Here is a 16575-nt window from a genome sequence, read left to right as displayed (position 1 = left end):
TCAATGATGATGATGATGATGATGATAATAATAATAATAACAACTGTCTTGGTTGTGAGAAGGCAGCCTTCCTAGATACTGTTGACAGAATACTGAAGGTTTTAGATACAGCACACACTATTGACAGTGATTCAGGAATGCATGGATAAGAATATATCCACATCTTTATTTATGTTCAACACCCATACAGTCTGTGTACAGTGTACACACAGTTTTGTAAGCACATAGAGGTATTCACACATTATGGTCAATACACACACAGTAGTACACCTCCTGTGTGTACTCTGCATTTGAGGGGACTGTACCCAAGTTCACTTTTTTAAATGAACGCGCAGTCACTCACTCACTCAAAAACGTGTGTATGTTACAGACACCTGTATGCACATACAATGTAATGTCTGAACAAGGTATACCAGGGATAAAGGTGTGTGTACACACAGAGCCAGTTGTGGGATGTGATGGGGTCAGAAAAGGAGAAGGAAAGACAATAAAATAATAGCTAGTCATGTGGAATTATTCAGTCTTTGAAAAGCCAAAGCCAAATAATGTGCACAGCCCTGCTGGCACCATGTAGAGACACAAGTTTCCAATGCTCACCTCTCTATGCTCTGCTTACCGTACTGGGGGCCTCTTAAAGAGCACAGAGTCCTTATGTGCTTCAGCAATATCATGGAAGGCGAGGAGGAAGTGGTGGAAAGTGTAGTTCTTTCGGGAACATTTGCCATTGAGCCAACTGCTCATTTTTTTCAAGGTGGTGCTGAAATGGCTCTGTGCTCTTTCAGGGGCCCTCAGTACTAAGGCTTTACTTGGTCAGTATGACAGCCTGGTCCCACACACAAGCAAGCACTGACATTGCACCAGCTGTGTGCAGTATTCGGCTCTGGCTATTTGAAGCCAGATACTTGCACAGGCCTAGTAGTAATGCTCAAGGAGCTATCATTAATGCACCCAGATATTTAAAATGCATTTAAGTCAGTGTTACTATTTTCATTCAAGGGACACAAAGAAAAGCTTCAAGTATTAAGGGTACTAAGGCTTTACTTGTTCACCCACAGCCAACAATGCCCTGCAGCCATCAAAAATAAAACAGAAATAATCAACGTTTTTGCACATGCTATTGACTGGAGGAGTCAGGGGACAAAGCAGAAAACAAAAAGGCAATCTCAGTTTTTAAAAAGGAAGACAAGTCTAGTTCAACACTTGGCAATGCAATTAGCATATCAAACCAAATCTCTACTTTCCAACTCTGAGTTTTAAAATCTTACTTGAAAGGATTTAAAACGAAAAGTAATCTCACCTAGGAAAACAGCTTGTTCCTAAGTGAGTGATTAGAGCTCAGATGGTTGTTTTAAGGGAGGAAGTCGGGCAAGACCGATTACAGTGGGCTGGTTTTGATGCAATGGCAAACCATGCTCTGCCATTACATGAGCAGTGAGCCTGAGCACTCCCCACTCTGTTCCACTCTCCTTCCTGACATGAGATGTCACAGCAAATGTAACTATGCTTGGCAGAGGCTTATAACTGCTGGAGTATTTCCTCTGCAGAAAGTCAAGGGGCCTTTGCTGTTTACATGCAGCAGTTAAATAGATATTTTCACAGAGTGGTTTTGAGCCAGCTTGCTAATATTCAGATGCTCTCTCTCCCCTGCACCCAGGATGACCCTTGGAAAAGGAAATGGGTTTGCATTCTACCTTCTCATTCCTCCTTTCCCCTTCGCTGTGGGCAGGTGAGCACCTGAATGGGAAATCCCAGTTATTTGAATGCAGGATTTTACCCTGACCTTGGGGAAATGAACCCTTGTTGCTTCTTGATAAGAGGCCCTAAGAGGAGGCATGCAAGTCCAATGTCTGCTCCTGATTTCTGCCAAGGAGACTCAACTGAGCAGAGTCAAAATATCTGGACACGCTCCTTTTCTTACCAAGACCTAAACACACACCCCGAATTGCTCCCCCCACACCCCTGCTTCAACTCCATGCCACTTAAGTCAAGAGGATGCAAAGTACACCTTCCTTGTGCAGCTTGCACAGCACTACATCATACAAGAGCTGTGATGGACAACATTCTGGCCCTCTGAACCCTCCAGTTTGCTAAGCCATCTCAGACGCCTACATCTCGCAACTGCAGCCAAACATTTTAGGCCCCACGGCTCAGATTCCAGCTCAAGCTTCCATGAGGAAGAACTTGAGGCGCTGTGGATGGGAAGCTATACAGGAAGCAGTGCTCTGCAGCTGCCTCCAGCTGCTGAAACAGGCTTCTCTCCAAATCCTCTCAAGGAACTGAAAACTTCTCCCTTCACTTTGATTCCCACTATCCCCCTTTGCCTTGGTTGGGGGAGGGGGAGAAAGAGAGACAGTATTAATTAGAGGATACAGAACTTCCCAGATCTGAGACGTCAAGGAGTGCCAATACTTAACCCCCCACACACATGCTTGAAAGAATAGTGCACTGAATTATCTTTCATCTTCTTGCAGTCCGCTGTCTAAGATAGCGGCATTCTTTCCTCTAGCAAATCCAGTGGCAGCTTTACAAAGGCAGGCAAGATTGAAACATACAAAATAGATGCTCTTGGTGTGACTGACGGGATAATGGCATTCCAGCCGGCAACTAAATCTGCGGCTGACGAAACAAAGGATCAGAGAGCAAAACAGCACCTCTCAAAACAACCCTTCAACCTAATGCCCTTGGTAATGATTTCTTCGCTTCCACCCCTCCCCTTTGTCACTGGACTGGATTACTCCCATACACTTTAACACAACCTACAGAAGGTTTGCTTCCCCCTCGGGCTTTATGAAGTCATATTACACACGAGGAGGGAGGTGGAGGGAAGCTTCACCTGCTATTGAACTCTGCCTACTCAATAGACTTGTTCAGAGATTCCTCAATTTTTAGATCAATGAGACCTTTGTGGCATGCGTCCCCCTCCCCTGCCTCAACTCTTTTCTCTTGTAAACCTAGTAACTTGTAGACATGAAGCAGAGAGTACAGCTTCAATATTCACCGCAGTATTCAACTCACATGGATTCATCCATGTAAGTACCAGGGCTTCCAAATTAAAGCACAGAGAATTTGTTTTTAAATAAATGTCTCTGTAGGTGATCTACGTTTTCAAGAGAAGAAATGTACTCTAGCGGATGGCAAGGGAGACTTTGCTCCCCTTGAGTCAACACACAGGACTAGAGACACATTGCATTTCCTGTTCTGATCCATAAGCAATCAGTGGGACTTTAACTGGTTAGCAGCGAGATTTGCTAGAAGCACTGTCTCTATGTTCCTATAGTCATCAAAATTAGTGTGTTTATTTTATTTTTTTTAAGAAGCCTAATCAGATTTATTCAGCTTCTGGCAACAATGATACTAAATGCTTAATTTTCCATTAGAAAAGCAACATGAAACTCATTCTTAGCCCTATTTTGAAACTGTGCTCCTGTCACTACCTTACTAAATTTCTAGTACATCTGTTCATATTTTTCAAACTGTAGGGGTCACTGTTGTCCTCTTCTATTAGTCTACATGGAAAAAATCCCAAGAGAACAACTTCAAACTGACATTAAAGCCATTGGCCGAATTCATCTGTAAGACAAAACCACCGGGCAGAATTAAACAGGGAACTCCATTACGTCCAAATCTGTGAAACTACAGTTTCAATCCAAAAGCGGCTTACAGTCTGCTTCGCGAAACTCCAATTTGAACCTTCAGTTTGCACAAAGGTTTGCTGCTGAGACTTCCAGTTTGGCAGCTGAAGTGTTACGTCTGATCCCAGCCACCACCATAACTGTGGTTTTGTGCTGATTTTCAAATTGCACTCATAGAGACGGTGGTGCAGACTTGCCCAGGAATGTGGCTGCTCCATGGATGTAGCACTTCTCTCTGGCTGCCTCTCCAAGCACCAGCCCAGCCCCTCCTGTCACCTATCCAGCTATGGTTGCCTGGCAACAAGGACACCGCCAAGTCCCATCCCAAGCTCATCAGCCAGTGAAGTGGCACAGACACAGGGGCATTCCTTCTTCCCACTCTCTCCCTTGCTTACCCTACTTGGCAAGCAGGAGGGAAAGGGGACGGGATGATAGGAGAGGCACTAAGTGCTTTACTCCCCAAGAACGAAGTGAAAATGATGTCTGTTCATAAGCACAAACAGTCCAGGTGGCAACATAAGCCGGGCACCCCATCAAAGTGCCAGGAAGGGAACAAATGGCTTGGAGGAGGTACCCAAGGTTGGGTTTAAAAGGCAGCCCCAACCAAGCAGCCAAGTTCTGTTTTTTCCTCACTGGAAGGTTGAGTGAGAGGGGCCCTAGGGATTACAGTTTTGTTTGTGGTTCCCTCATGAGAAGGGCTGGGCAGCAGGATCAGCACTGCCATCACTGAGAAGGGAAAATCCTTCTCTATGATAATGATGGATGTCGACATGAGGCAGACCGCACTCGTGGAGTGCAAGGCCATGCAGACACCCCCTCACAACTCATGAGAAGAAGCATCAGAGTGGAGGAGAGAGAATTGCTAAACCAAATTTCTAATAATGTGTTGTTATTGTTACAAAACAATCCCTTCTCGCAAGGACAGATCTCTCACGAGACTGTCAGGCCACTGGGGCTCTATATTGAGCCAGGCTGCTGTATGGAGGAAAGTTGCAGGGATGAGTATCCCGGAGACTGCTCTCCCTGTCTTGGCAACTGCCACCAAATAGCTGTAAAGCTTGCCCCCTACTAGCCTATCCATACATGTGGGCATGTGTACCCTTGCTTTTGCTATAAAACAGTGACCTGGGGTCCCTGGAAATCGGGGATCCCCTCTCCCGTGATTCCCCACACCAGCAAATCTGCATACAGCACAATGCCAGACCAATCCCGGGAATTTTGAATGCATTTAGTCCACACATGCAGCCAGGCTCCGGCACATGAAGTGTCTACATCTCCTTAGGTTGTGGGCAAGGTTTCACAGGGAAGAGGCGGGGGTGTCGCAGCACTTCTGTTCTACGTTTTACCATGGAGAGTTGGGGGCCCCACACAATTGTGGCCCCCATTCTTGGATTAGCTCAATTTGTGAGCATGCAGTCCAATGTGAGACCTAGGGCTTAAAGCCCCATAGTCCTCCCGAGTAGACTGCCCTCTCATGAAAGGGATAGCCCACCCCACCTCCAAACTGTGATTGTGTGGGACTACTTAGGTGCAGGGCTCTTAGGAGGCCAGCAGTGCCACTGATGTCTGAAGAAGCACTGGCATGGCAACTAAAGGGATATAAATGCCCTTTCTATGCCGAGGGCAGGTGGGTGGCTCCAAAAATGCATGATCATGCTTGGTACATCCCCTTCAAGATTGTGTCCAATTGCAGCCACTCTGCTGAAGTACTGACACTTTACCCGCAGTCTGGCTGTAGAGCTTGCTGGGATTGGCCTTGGCAGCCAAGCAGCAAGGAGGGGCTCTCCTCTCCTGGAACCAGAGGTTGGTGAAGAAAATCTGAAGTGCAATTTGGTGGCACTATTCAGACACAATATGGAACCCCATTCCCACCCACCTCTTCCCCTGCTCTCCCATCCACATTCATACGTTGGGGAGAGGGAACTTTCTGTAGTCAGTGAGACTGCAGAGAGGCAGGGGAGATGGCTTGTGGGCTTACTCCTTTTCTGGACAGCCAGCACAGCCAATAGCAGCCAAAGGAAGGGAGGACCTTCCTCCCTCAACTGTGGCTTGGGAGAAGGCTAACTGTGGTGCCATGTTTGAATGTACCACTGCCACAGACATAATGGAGATTTGGACAACAAAACCTAAAGATAACCCAAGGTGACAAATGGAGTTTGGGGAGGGAACCTGTGGGTCCATTTCCCCCTTTAACTGTATTTCACCAGGTTCAGACGTTCGGCTAGCGAAACCAGAGGCGATGGGACCTCCAGTTTCATATTTCATCTAAACTTGGCCACAGTTTAAAATTGAGGTGAGCGCATTCACTCACCTCCAATTTCATGTTACATCTGAATTCAACCACTGTGTCCCCTTTAAACTCCACATTGTGTCCCCTTTTAACTCCACTGTGCTCACTACTATATTCTAGCTTAATATCCATAACATTGCATTTGTTCAGTTGAACGGCTTGGAGCTTCATTAAAAAGGAGGTTTCCACACTTGTGATGTGCTTTCAGGTTGAGCTTTAATGAGGGAAGAACAGCATCCGTAAACCTTACTACAGAGTCGTCCTGATTGATAGTCCCCCTTCAATTGAAACAGACAGAGTTGCTTTCTTCTGTGACAATGAACTTACTTTAAGCAAATGCTTAAGTGCTTTGTTGGCTCTGAAGTGCTCATAGAACAATCCTTACCACCTGTGCACTTCCCAACCGTACTGTTGCTAAACATAAATCCAGTACAATTTCGTTAGAGCTAAAATCCAAAATTAGTTCTATATGGTCATCGAATGCAAGAAGGAAAAGTAAAGATTCCAAAAGATAAGCCTATTGAAAAACATGAATGGGTGGATCTCCCAAGCCTGTAGCAATGCTGAAGGCACATATAGGATCTCTTCAAATAAAGTTTCAAAGGCTCTTCTCATTCAGACATCTTATTTCTAAAAAGTCTGTGGCCCTTCATGCATAATGATAGTCACAGCTACAGCTAGGTCTCCCAACAAATACATACATACTGTTAACTCTAATTCCAATCAGATCAATATCCTCATGCTGAAGTTTCAGGGGCACCATTTAGGAAAAGTATGGGATGCAAGCACACATCCCACCTCATGCTTCAGATAATCTATATTATTAATTTTCTTAGCTGACCATGGGGATGCATTGCCAAGCACTTCGCAGTGGAACTCTCGAAAGGCCACGCGAGATGGAGGTGGCAGCACCGCCAGGAAGAGGAGGCAAGAGGGAGGGCAGGAGAGACTGGGGTAGAAGGTGGGGGGAGGGGGAACCGCCAGCCCCAAAGAGTGCACAGATGCTCTCTGCAGGTTCCGCTAGTATGCAATTATTCCTCAAGAGCACCGATGTCTGGCCAACTCACTGGTTATACAAAAAGTATACATTACAAAATGTATGCGTCTCCTTGCTTTAAAAGGGCTGGGTTAGCTGCACTGAATATCTGAGTGTGGCTGGTGCAGAGGTAGCAAATGCTCTTTAAAGGCAACTGTGAGGAGTGCTCTTGAAATAGACTATTTGTCCAATTTAATCTTGAGTACCTCCCAAAGTACACATGTGAACTTTGCTCATCTCTGCATGCCATCTCTATGTGGTTTATGTATAACACGGTGAAAGGTATTTTAGGTGGTGAATTATATGATAAACACTGTACAATGGAAATATGCATATATCAAAATCATTCCAAGATCAATTCCATCTGCAAAGATTAATATTAATTCAAGAAATCTTTTGGGTGGTAATGTATGTGGCTGCTCCTGAATCCAGTTCCGCATTTGTCACCCCGGCAAGTTTCTGTATGCAGCTTTTTCTCTCAAAGACATTTCCCTGACTGCAGTGGAACTTATGTCCAAGTCTCCTTAGGATCACAACCTAAGAGAAACAGATTTCCTGAATGCCAGCCAAACATTATGGCCACACACTGTCCTCAAAGTCAGGTGTTTATTTTCAAAGTCAAGAAAAATGTACTTAAAAATAATTGTAGAAACCTCAGAAGTTTTAATGTTTCCTCTTTCAAGGCATGCAAAATTGGATAAATGCACAGTTAAGAAAATACAATTCCACAGGCAGCTTTGGGTTTCAGGAATACAAAGTCCTTACCCTTGCGGAGGTGGGAGGGAGGACTTCTATATACTATCGAATCTGTGGAATTGGGAGACACACAATGCTTTCCGTTTCCCAATTCCAGGAACACTTCTTCAGTGACAGTCCAAATTTCTAAAAAAGACTTACTCTGCTGTTGCCTGTGCTATCACTCTTTGAGTCAACTAACAGGCTCAGCTAGAGGAGTATCTAGAATGCAGGCCACATCAGAATGAGATGCGCAGCATGATCCTAAGCATAGGATGTGGTGATGGCCACCAGCTTGGATGACTTTAAAAGGGGCTTAGACAAATTCATGGAGGACAAGTCTATCAATGGAGACTAGTCTGGTGGCTATGGGCCACCTCCAGCCTCAGAGGCACGATGCCTCCCAATACCAGTTGCAGGGGAGCAACAGCAGGAGAGAGGGCATGCCCTCAACTCCTGCCTGTGGGCTCCCCAGAGGCATCTGGTGGGCCACTGTGTGAAACAGGATGCTGGACTAGATAGGCCCTGGGCCTGATCCAGCAGGGCATGTTATGCTTATGCTGAAGTAAGCCCCCTTAAGTTCAATAGGCGTCACTCCCTAGTAAGGGAGCCAGTGGGACTTATCCAGACTAAGTAAGTGATGTCCCATCAAAATTAATGCTACTTAAAGTAGCCAAAGGGTAACTTGTCCCACTGATTTCAAGAGTGATTAGTAATGACTAGTCTGGATGCTGCCCTAGGACTGCAGCTTTCCATTACAATCCTGATTCAACACTTTTACACTGAAGGGAGGCCTACTGATGATAATTTGGAAGTATGTTTCATTGTTAAGTGTGCACCAATCCCAGCCTTAGAGCCCTTTGTTTTATACTTGAGTATCCGATGGGAAACAAATCATTTCTGCTGTGCAACAAAGACAAATTGCTTGCTGAGGCAACAAGCTATTTTCATATTAACTAGCCAGAGGACACAACTTTATTAACTTTAAATGACAGAAGCACGTGGGAAAACCATCTAAACAATGCAAATTGCAAATAAGACAATTGCCCTATGGCTTTCATGTTTATTTTCACATTGTGGAGGCCTCCTTCATGTTTTGTGTCCCTTTCTCAACAAATGAAAAATGTTTTCTTACAAAATATCGGATAGGACTTGATTAAAGCTGTCTTTGCAGGTACCTCCTACAACCAATGTTTATTAGATTTCTCAACATTCTACCATTGTGAAAGTGGTTTATTTAAATAAATGGAGGAGGTCAGGACTGCAGACATTCCATACCCCCAGACAAATGGAGAAGGAAACTTAAGTAAACAGAAACACGTGATTTCCAAGTTAAATTAGTGGTGGGCACCATGGGGAATCAAGCTTATTTTGTTTTTAACAATTAAAGATAGATTTGAGATAGGTTTCATAAAGCAATAGTCAACAACACGTATGTTGCACTGTAATGGCAAAACCTGTAAGTGAAAAATATCTCCTTAATCTTAAACAAAATCAGTATTTCAAGGGACTATTAAAAACACATGTATATTTTAAAGTGGCTTCATACTAATTTGGCAAAGAGGCACCTTTTAATGTGGTGATTCTCTTTATTTAGCAGGGGGAGAGTAAATGGCCCTACCCACTCCCAGCACAGTACTTCCAGTGACTGTTGCTGGTGTCTATCTTATGTTGCTTTTTAGATTGTGAGCCCTTTGGGGACAGGGAGCCATCTTATTTATGTATTATTTATCTGTGTAATTCGCCCTGAGCCATTTTTGGAAGGGCGGTATAGAAATCGAATGAATGAATAAATAAATAAATACGCACCACAATGGGGAATCTTGCACATGCAATGGAATGATGAGCACATGCACACTCATACAACAATGTAAAGTGTGACATGGGCAGTGTGCATCTACATACGCATGCTAGGATTAAGCCAAATGTTCACCCATTTTGAATTTCAAGTCAAAAGTTTACATTTTCAGGGTGTTTAAAATATTGATTGGGGACATTACTCAATTATGATGAGACTGTTCTGTTTTTTTTTTCCTTCCCAAACTTGCTGTCATTTCCTGTCTGCTGTTGCTTCTCTCCTATTTTTGTTCTTCAGATTACTCTTCTGTCACATACGTGATCCCTACCAATCAGGTATCAAGCAATGAGCAGGATGACATCATGATTTATTTATAATTTATTTATTTAAAATATGTATACCCTGTCCCTCCAGTGCACTACTGCTCGGGGTGGCTCACAACAATAAGATAGACACAAGTAATAAAATTAACTAAATTAAACAAAAAAAGTTGTTAGATCAAAAACATCTTAAAATTCACCTTTTAAGGAGGCTTTTTAATGCCCCATTATTATTATTTTGTTACATTTGGTAGGTTCTTTAGCTTCTTATAATTTTCAGTTTTAATTTTAACTCAATAATGATTGTGGTTTTTAAACACCACTAAGGGAGAGAGTATGGTGAAGCTCTTCAAAGAGGGCTTTCCAGAGCCGAGGGGCCACAACCGAAAAGGCCCTGTCTCTAGTCCCCGCCAACCAGATCTCTGTTATTTAGGTCATGAGCAGGGATGATGAATGGAGGGCCCTGGCAGATTCATATGCACTAATGTGGTCTGACAGGTACCCCGGCCCCAAGCTGTGTAGGGCTTTAAAGGTCAATAGCAGCACTTTGAATCTAGCCCAGAAGCAGACCGGTAGCCAATGAAGCTGATGCAGGACAGGTATAATACTCGTGAAGCAACTTGCGCCCATGAGCATCCTTGTGGCAGCATTCTGAACCAGCTGGAGCTTCCAAACAGTCTTCAAGGGCAGCCCCATGTAGAGCACATTGCAGTAGTACAATCTGGATGTTACAAACGCATGAGTGACTGAGGTCAGGTCCGACTTCTCCAAGTAGGGTTGCAGCTGGTGTACCAGCACTAGTTTGTATAAGGCGCTTCTGCACACCACCACCACCTGCAAGGACTGCGTTGGGTCCAGAAGCACCTCCAAGCTGCAGATTTTTTCTTTCAGAGGGATTGTGACCCCTTCCAGATTTACCTCATTACTTGAATGATCAGTTCTACGAACCCAGAGCACTTCCCTCTTATCTGGACTGAGTTTCAGCTTGTTTGCCCCCATCCAGACCAGAAGAGCCTCCAAGCCCCGGTTCAGAGCATCCACTGCCTCCCTGGTGTCTGCTCACTTAAAAGATAGGTAGAGCTGGGTGTCATCAGCATATTGATGGCTCTTCAGCCATACCTACGGATGACCTCTCCCAGGGGCTTCATGCAAATGTTAAACAGCATGGGGGACATAATAGAGCCTTGCAGCACCCAATAGGCCAAAGGCCAAGGGGTGGAGCAGGCATTCCCCAACACCACCTTCTGAGTACAACCCCCTAGGTAGGAACGGAGCCACCATATAACCGTGCCCCCAAGTCCCAACCCAGAGAGACATCCCAGAAGGAAACCATGGTTGATGATATCAAAAGCAGCTGAGAGGTCCAAGAGGATCAACAGAGTCACACTCCCTCTAATTCATGGCATAGGTCATCCACCAGGGCAACCTAGGCAGTTTCAGTCACATATCCAGGTCAGAAGCCAATGAGGGCCATATGATGACAGACAGCCAAACGGATTTGGCTACATTTGGCATGACTGAGAACGAACAAAGCTCATTCTGACAGCACTGCTGTCACTCTAAATAGGCAAACAACGTTGATCCCTTGCAAAGCAATGCCAAAAAGTTTCCAATTTGACTCACAAATACCATTCATCCAATTCACACAATCCTTCCCTTCCAAAAGGGGCGGGGGGAAGTGATGTATGTATGTAACAATGCACATATGACGCATGATATGTCACACTGCATTTTACTTGTCACATTTGTAGCCTGATCATCAGAGATTTGGACCCAGATCTGACTCTGGACCAAGTCCGATCTATTCCTAAGCCTTTGCTTAAAGGAAAAATACAATCTAAAATCAAGTGTTTGAAAGGAATAACTGTATAGAAAGACAGATGTACAAGAAAAAATAATTTCATTATTTGTTTTCATTATTAAAGTTTTTGTACTCCCCCCCCCATTTTGTTAGCCATTCAGTTTGGTCACGTATTAGTTTTCCAGTCTTTTTTCTTCCTCCTCCCCCCCTTTTTTGTCATGTCTTGCTTTGATATGGTTGCTGCTGCAGTAGGTAGTATATGTTCTCTAAACAGAAGGGCCAAGATGGTGGCCACCATAAAAACATAGTTTAGTTCTAAAACTAAACCCCATTCGCACATCATGTTTGTTTTCGAACAAGTGGAACAGGAACTAAATAAACACACATTTCCATTCATTCAAAAAATGAATACACATACAATGGACACTTAGGACTTCCAGAATCTTTTCACACATTAAGAACAACATTTCTTTCATAGAGAGGTCTGCTAGCACTTGAGTGGTGCAGAATTGAAAATAAGGTAGACAATTGTTCTCTAAAGAACTGAGGAAGTTCACAACGTGGCATCAGTAGGGTGTGGGGTGGAATATTATTACACTAAAAAGATTGTACACTGTTGCTCATTGCCGCAAAAAGATCGTAGTTCAACTACTGGAAAAATACAAGATTGTGCAATTGATATTGCATGGATATTGAAATTGAGGAAAGACTTTGGCTGTCTCTGCAAACAACCATAGGTCCCACTAAAGGGAAAGTGAATCGCATTTAAGTCCTGTTGAAATCAATTGCCTAACTTAACACTCATTGAAATCAGGGAGTTTTAAGTACAAGTAACTTTATCTGGATTGGGCCCATCTTGTTTTGGCATAGTCCAAAGTTCTCTTCTAAGGCTCCAATTCTATACACACTTTCCGAGTGATAAATGCTATCATGATAGAAGATAAAGTGACATGCTAAACTATTACAGGAACAGAGAGGTGGTTAATTGCACAGTTTCACACTATCAATTGACAAGAATGTTGCGATATCAAGAGCTCTGAGAAAGATCACAGCACACAAAAGAAACCCACACAACTGATGAATTTCTTAACTCTGCCTTCTCAAAACATACTCTTCAGATTTCAAAATACATTTGTAAAAAGTACAGCCTACACATGTTTGCTGTGCCTATCCCTTTTAAGAAAAGAAGCTAGAGTATTACTCCTGCAGTTTGTTTTAATTTAGCAGACAGAATTAATAGGAATTCTGAGAAAGGAACGAACAAGTTAGCAACAGCCAAAAAACATTCAAACCTACTGCTACTTAAAAGAAAAGATCAGTTTTTAGACTGCAGAGGTCACAAAAACTTTTGCATTTGAAGTTTAAAATTTATATTGTGTGACTTGCATATGCAATTTAGAACTCTTTTTTCTTCCTATCTTACATCAAAGTAACTTCACAAAAAGCATATTCCATATTTAAAAAGCAGTCATTGTAACACATGCGAAAATGAGCTGAATCGGAATGCAGTCTGAAATGCCTTTCCCTTCTTCTACCTCCCCATCCCAATTGAGTCCTTGATTAATTGAGTTTTGCTGATCAGGCTCTAACAGTTCCTCTTTGACCCTGAAGATAAGGGGGAAGGTTCAGGACAGATACAGGCCTGGAAAGGTCAGATATAAAGAATAGGGTTTATGGCTCTGGGAAAAAAAGTGGGTTCATGGAAGGGTGTGAAGTTTAATTAAGGATTTATTTACAGGGAGAGGGCAAGGCTAGAAAGCAATTTGATTTATTTACACTATTTATAGCAAGGTTTGAGGCCTAGGAAATAGCCTGGCTGGGATGGAGTCTGAATGGGAGAGTTTGGGGTTCTTTAAGGCTGCAGTTCTAACACACTTTACTTGTCTATTCTATTAAAATCTATAGGACTTCCTACAGATTGTGAAAGAAATCATGGCAATGGCAACATGGAGAGGGGTTGGTGCTGGAGGTGGGGAGAGTGAAGGGAGTGTTTTTGAGGAGTGGGAGTTTCTATTAGGGATGGCCTTGTGAGATGTTTGGAGCTAAGTGCTGGCTTATGCATAAAGGTGAAGGGAGCAGGTGGAGGGCAGGATTAAGTTGAAAGATGAAATCATGGGAAAGGTGTGAACCTAGGGTGCTGGGGGGGGGGGAAGAGCGCTTTAAATCAGGGTGTACCTAAATAAATTAAAGACACCCAGACCTAGCAACCGTTTCTTTCTCTCTCCTTTACTGTGGAATATTGCGCTTACCTGCCTTTGTGCAGGGGATTTGGGACTGTGTTTGTGGAAAAGATGTTGTGAGGTCTCCCTCCATCTTCCTATAAAGACTTGACTGAAAGACCAAAGCTTAGCATGTGGAGAGAGCATGGAGGCTGAAGATAACTTTGACATTTGATTGAGAACTGAAGGCTGTTTTACGAGAACTCCAGTCAGAAAGATAAGGATGCAGGATTGAAACATTCTCACACAAGACAAATTCCTGGGAAGATACAGGTCAATGGAGAGATTGTGAAGAGAACTTAGGAACCGATGGTTCATGCCAACGACTCAGGGCAAGAAAAAGTGATCCAGGGATATGTGCTCATTCATTACAGTTGGGTTTGTGAGATTTTGACATAGGTTTGGAATGCAAGGCTCTAATCCAAGACAGTGGGAGGATCCCATCTCAGAGCGTGGCTGACAGATGGGATTGTGGGAAGGACAAGTCACATACTTTAGAGCCCCCTAGAAAGGAAGCAAGCAAGCTCACAGGTGGGTTTGTAAGGAATGGCATGCAGGAGACTCTAGAGACTGAGAGAGGCACTGCTTATGGTGTCCAAAGGCTCACCAGAACCAAAACCCAGAAGCTTTTTTTCAGTACCAGACTCATTCCTGGGGATATGTCAACAAAGAAGGGAATAATGCCAAGCATGAGCCAAGTCCCTTTCCCTCTCTCACACCACAGAGTAACCACAGAGTCTGTCCCCACACATTTAGTATTAACAAGCACAGCTTCCACAGCAGAATTTGAATCCTTCAGCACCTTTTAAAAAGAGAAATGAAGAACCAAATATGTGGGATAGGTTGTTGTGTGAATGAACCTTCCCCCCCCCCACCGCCATTTAAGATCTTCAGAAAGCATAACATCACCCCTGCCCTATTTCACAACACCACACTGTCTGAGAGATCCAAGGTATGAGCAGTTAATCCACCAAGCAGGGGTGTAGCTATAATTGAGCAAAGAACCTGGGGCCCCAGCTTCTGAGGGCCCCCCCAGCTCCACCCCTCCCTATTTTCTTCATTATCTCCCTCACTCTGAGGGACCACCAGAGAGAAGAGTGAACACAGCCCCCTCTCCCCTAGCTACGCCCTTGCCACCAAGGCTGGGGGGGGGGTCATGCCCCCCACAGACAAGAGCACCCCACCTGTCCCCATTTCTCTTTCAGAAATCTAATATGTGGAACACAGCTTGCTCAGCCATAAAAGTGCTTTGCTTGCCCTTTCTGTGCCCCGCTCCATCCCCCACACCGCCCGCTGCTGTCGCTGAAGGCTTAACATCGGAACAGGGAGGGGAAAAGACGCCCCATCCGCCTCCTGTACAGCACCTGGCACTGTGATGGGGCCAATTCTATGTTCAATAGGAGGAGGAGCCCATCAACACACATACCTGTACCAAGCGAGTCCCCGGCCATAGTTGCGGTCGAAGAAGTGCGGCTCGGCGCCCGCAGCCCTCACATCCGGATGCACCCGCAGAAACTCGAGCAGCGCTCGAGTGCCGCCCTTCTTCACGCCGATGATCACCGCTTGGGGCAGCCGCTTGTTGCCCTCTCCCCCTGGCTGGGGTTGCAGCAAAGGATCCCGGGGCGTGCCGGCCGCCTCCTCGCCCTGAGAGACCGGAATCGGGGCCGGATCCCTGGCGAGGACGCGCGCCGCCCCGGCTAGGCAGTAACTGGCGTAGAGAGACATGAGCAGGGAGCCGAGGACCAGCAGCAGCTTCCGCAAGGCGCGGCGGGGCAGGGGCTCCGGGCCAGACGATGAGGCGGGGGGCGCCCCTCCCCGGGCCATGCTAGGCGGCCCCCCGCGCCGGGGCCATCGCCCCCTAAGCTCAGCCACTTAGCACTAGCGGGGACTGGGCTGCCCCATGGACATAAGGTCCGGATTGGGGCCCGCTGCTGGCTTTGAGAAGGATGGCGGGGTGGGAGGCTATTTTCCTTGGTGCGCGGACCTTCACGGGCGCATTATCCCAGCGCACGAGCGAGATGGCGAGATCTTCCTAACGGTAAAGGGAGAGCAGGCGGTGGGGTCTGGGCTCATCGGGTTGAAGAAGGCCCTAAAGGAGACTGGCGGGGTCTCAGCCCGGCTACCCTCGACTTAAGCATGAGCCTTGAGAGTAGCTAGGCAGGGCAAGAGCCAAGGGAGTTGTTGGGCGCATCTGAATTAAGCAGCAGCGCATCTTAGCGGGGAACTGTCTGCAGCTGCCTCGAAAGAAGCAATGCGTGTCCTAGTACGAGACTCCATCCAGGCGGAGATCCTGGGAAGTTAGGGGCAAACGTGAGAAAGAAAATCCAGACGAGAGTTGGATGCACTTCATTTAGGCAAGGATCATCTGCTGGAGCCTTTCAGAGGATAGATCTCCCCTCAGCCGCTCCTTCTCCCGAGCAGGAAGACTGAGATCCAGAGCTTACATTGCCTATACGATCTCTATCCACCCGGGCTCAGCTACTGCTGCTGGGGAAATCGAAAAACCCGTCCAGCCGGCGAGATAGTTTCCTTTTCTCACCCCAGGGCAGCCCTACTGGGGCTTTCTGGACGTCAGAGAAACTGGTTGGAATCCTTCAAGTAGCGATTCTTTTGCAAGTACCGAGGCACAACGGTTGCTGCCGCTGATGATGCTGAAGCTTATTAAAACGTGGTTGGTTCGCGTTGTCTTTGCCCACTTGGCTCATTAGCTCCTCGTCCCTTTGCACTGACGGCTGGCTGGAGAG

At 45.5% G+C, this 16575-nt stretch overlaps 1 protein-coding gene across 1 annotated transcript in view; it reads right to left on the bottom strand.

Moving 5' to 3' along the window:
* The window catches only part of LOC128341609 (heparan sulfate glucosamine 3-O-sulfotransferase 3A1-like), a 102253-nt gene extending 86572 nt beyond the window's left edge, over nt 1–15681 (bottom strand). The window contains exon 1 of the mRNA XM_053287939.1: nt 15258–15681. Coding sequence (XP_053143914.1) covers nt 15258–15655 — 398 coding nt within the window. The 5' untranslated portion in view covers nt 15656–15681. The remainder of the gene's footprint in view (nt 1–15257) is intronic.
* Between the last annotated feature and the right edge of the window lie 894 nt (nt 15682–16575).

This window comes from Hemicordylus capensis, chromosome 2, assembly GCF_027244095.1.
Source record: "Hemicordylus capensis ecotype Gifberg chromosome 2, rHemCap1.1.pri, whole genome shotgun sequence".
Classification (NCBI taxonomy): Eukaryota; Metazoa; Chordata; class Lepidosauria; order Squamata; family Cordylidae; genus Hemicordylus; species Hemicordylus capensis.
This window is presented reverse-complemented; position numbering and strand designations above follow the sequence as displayed.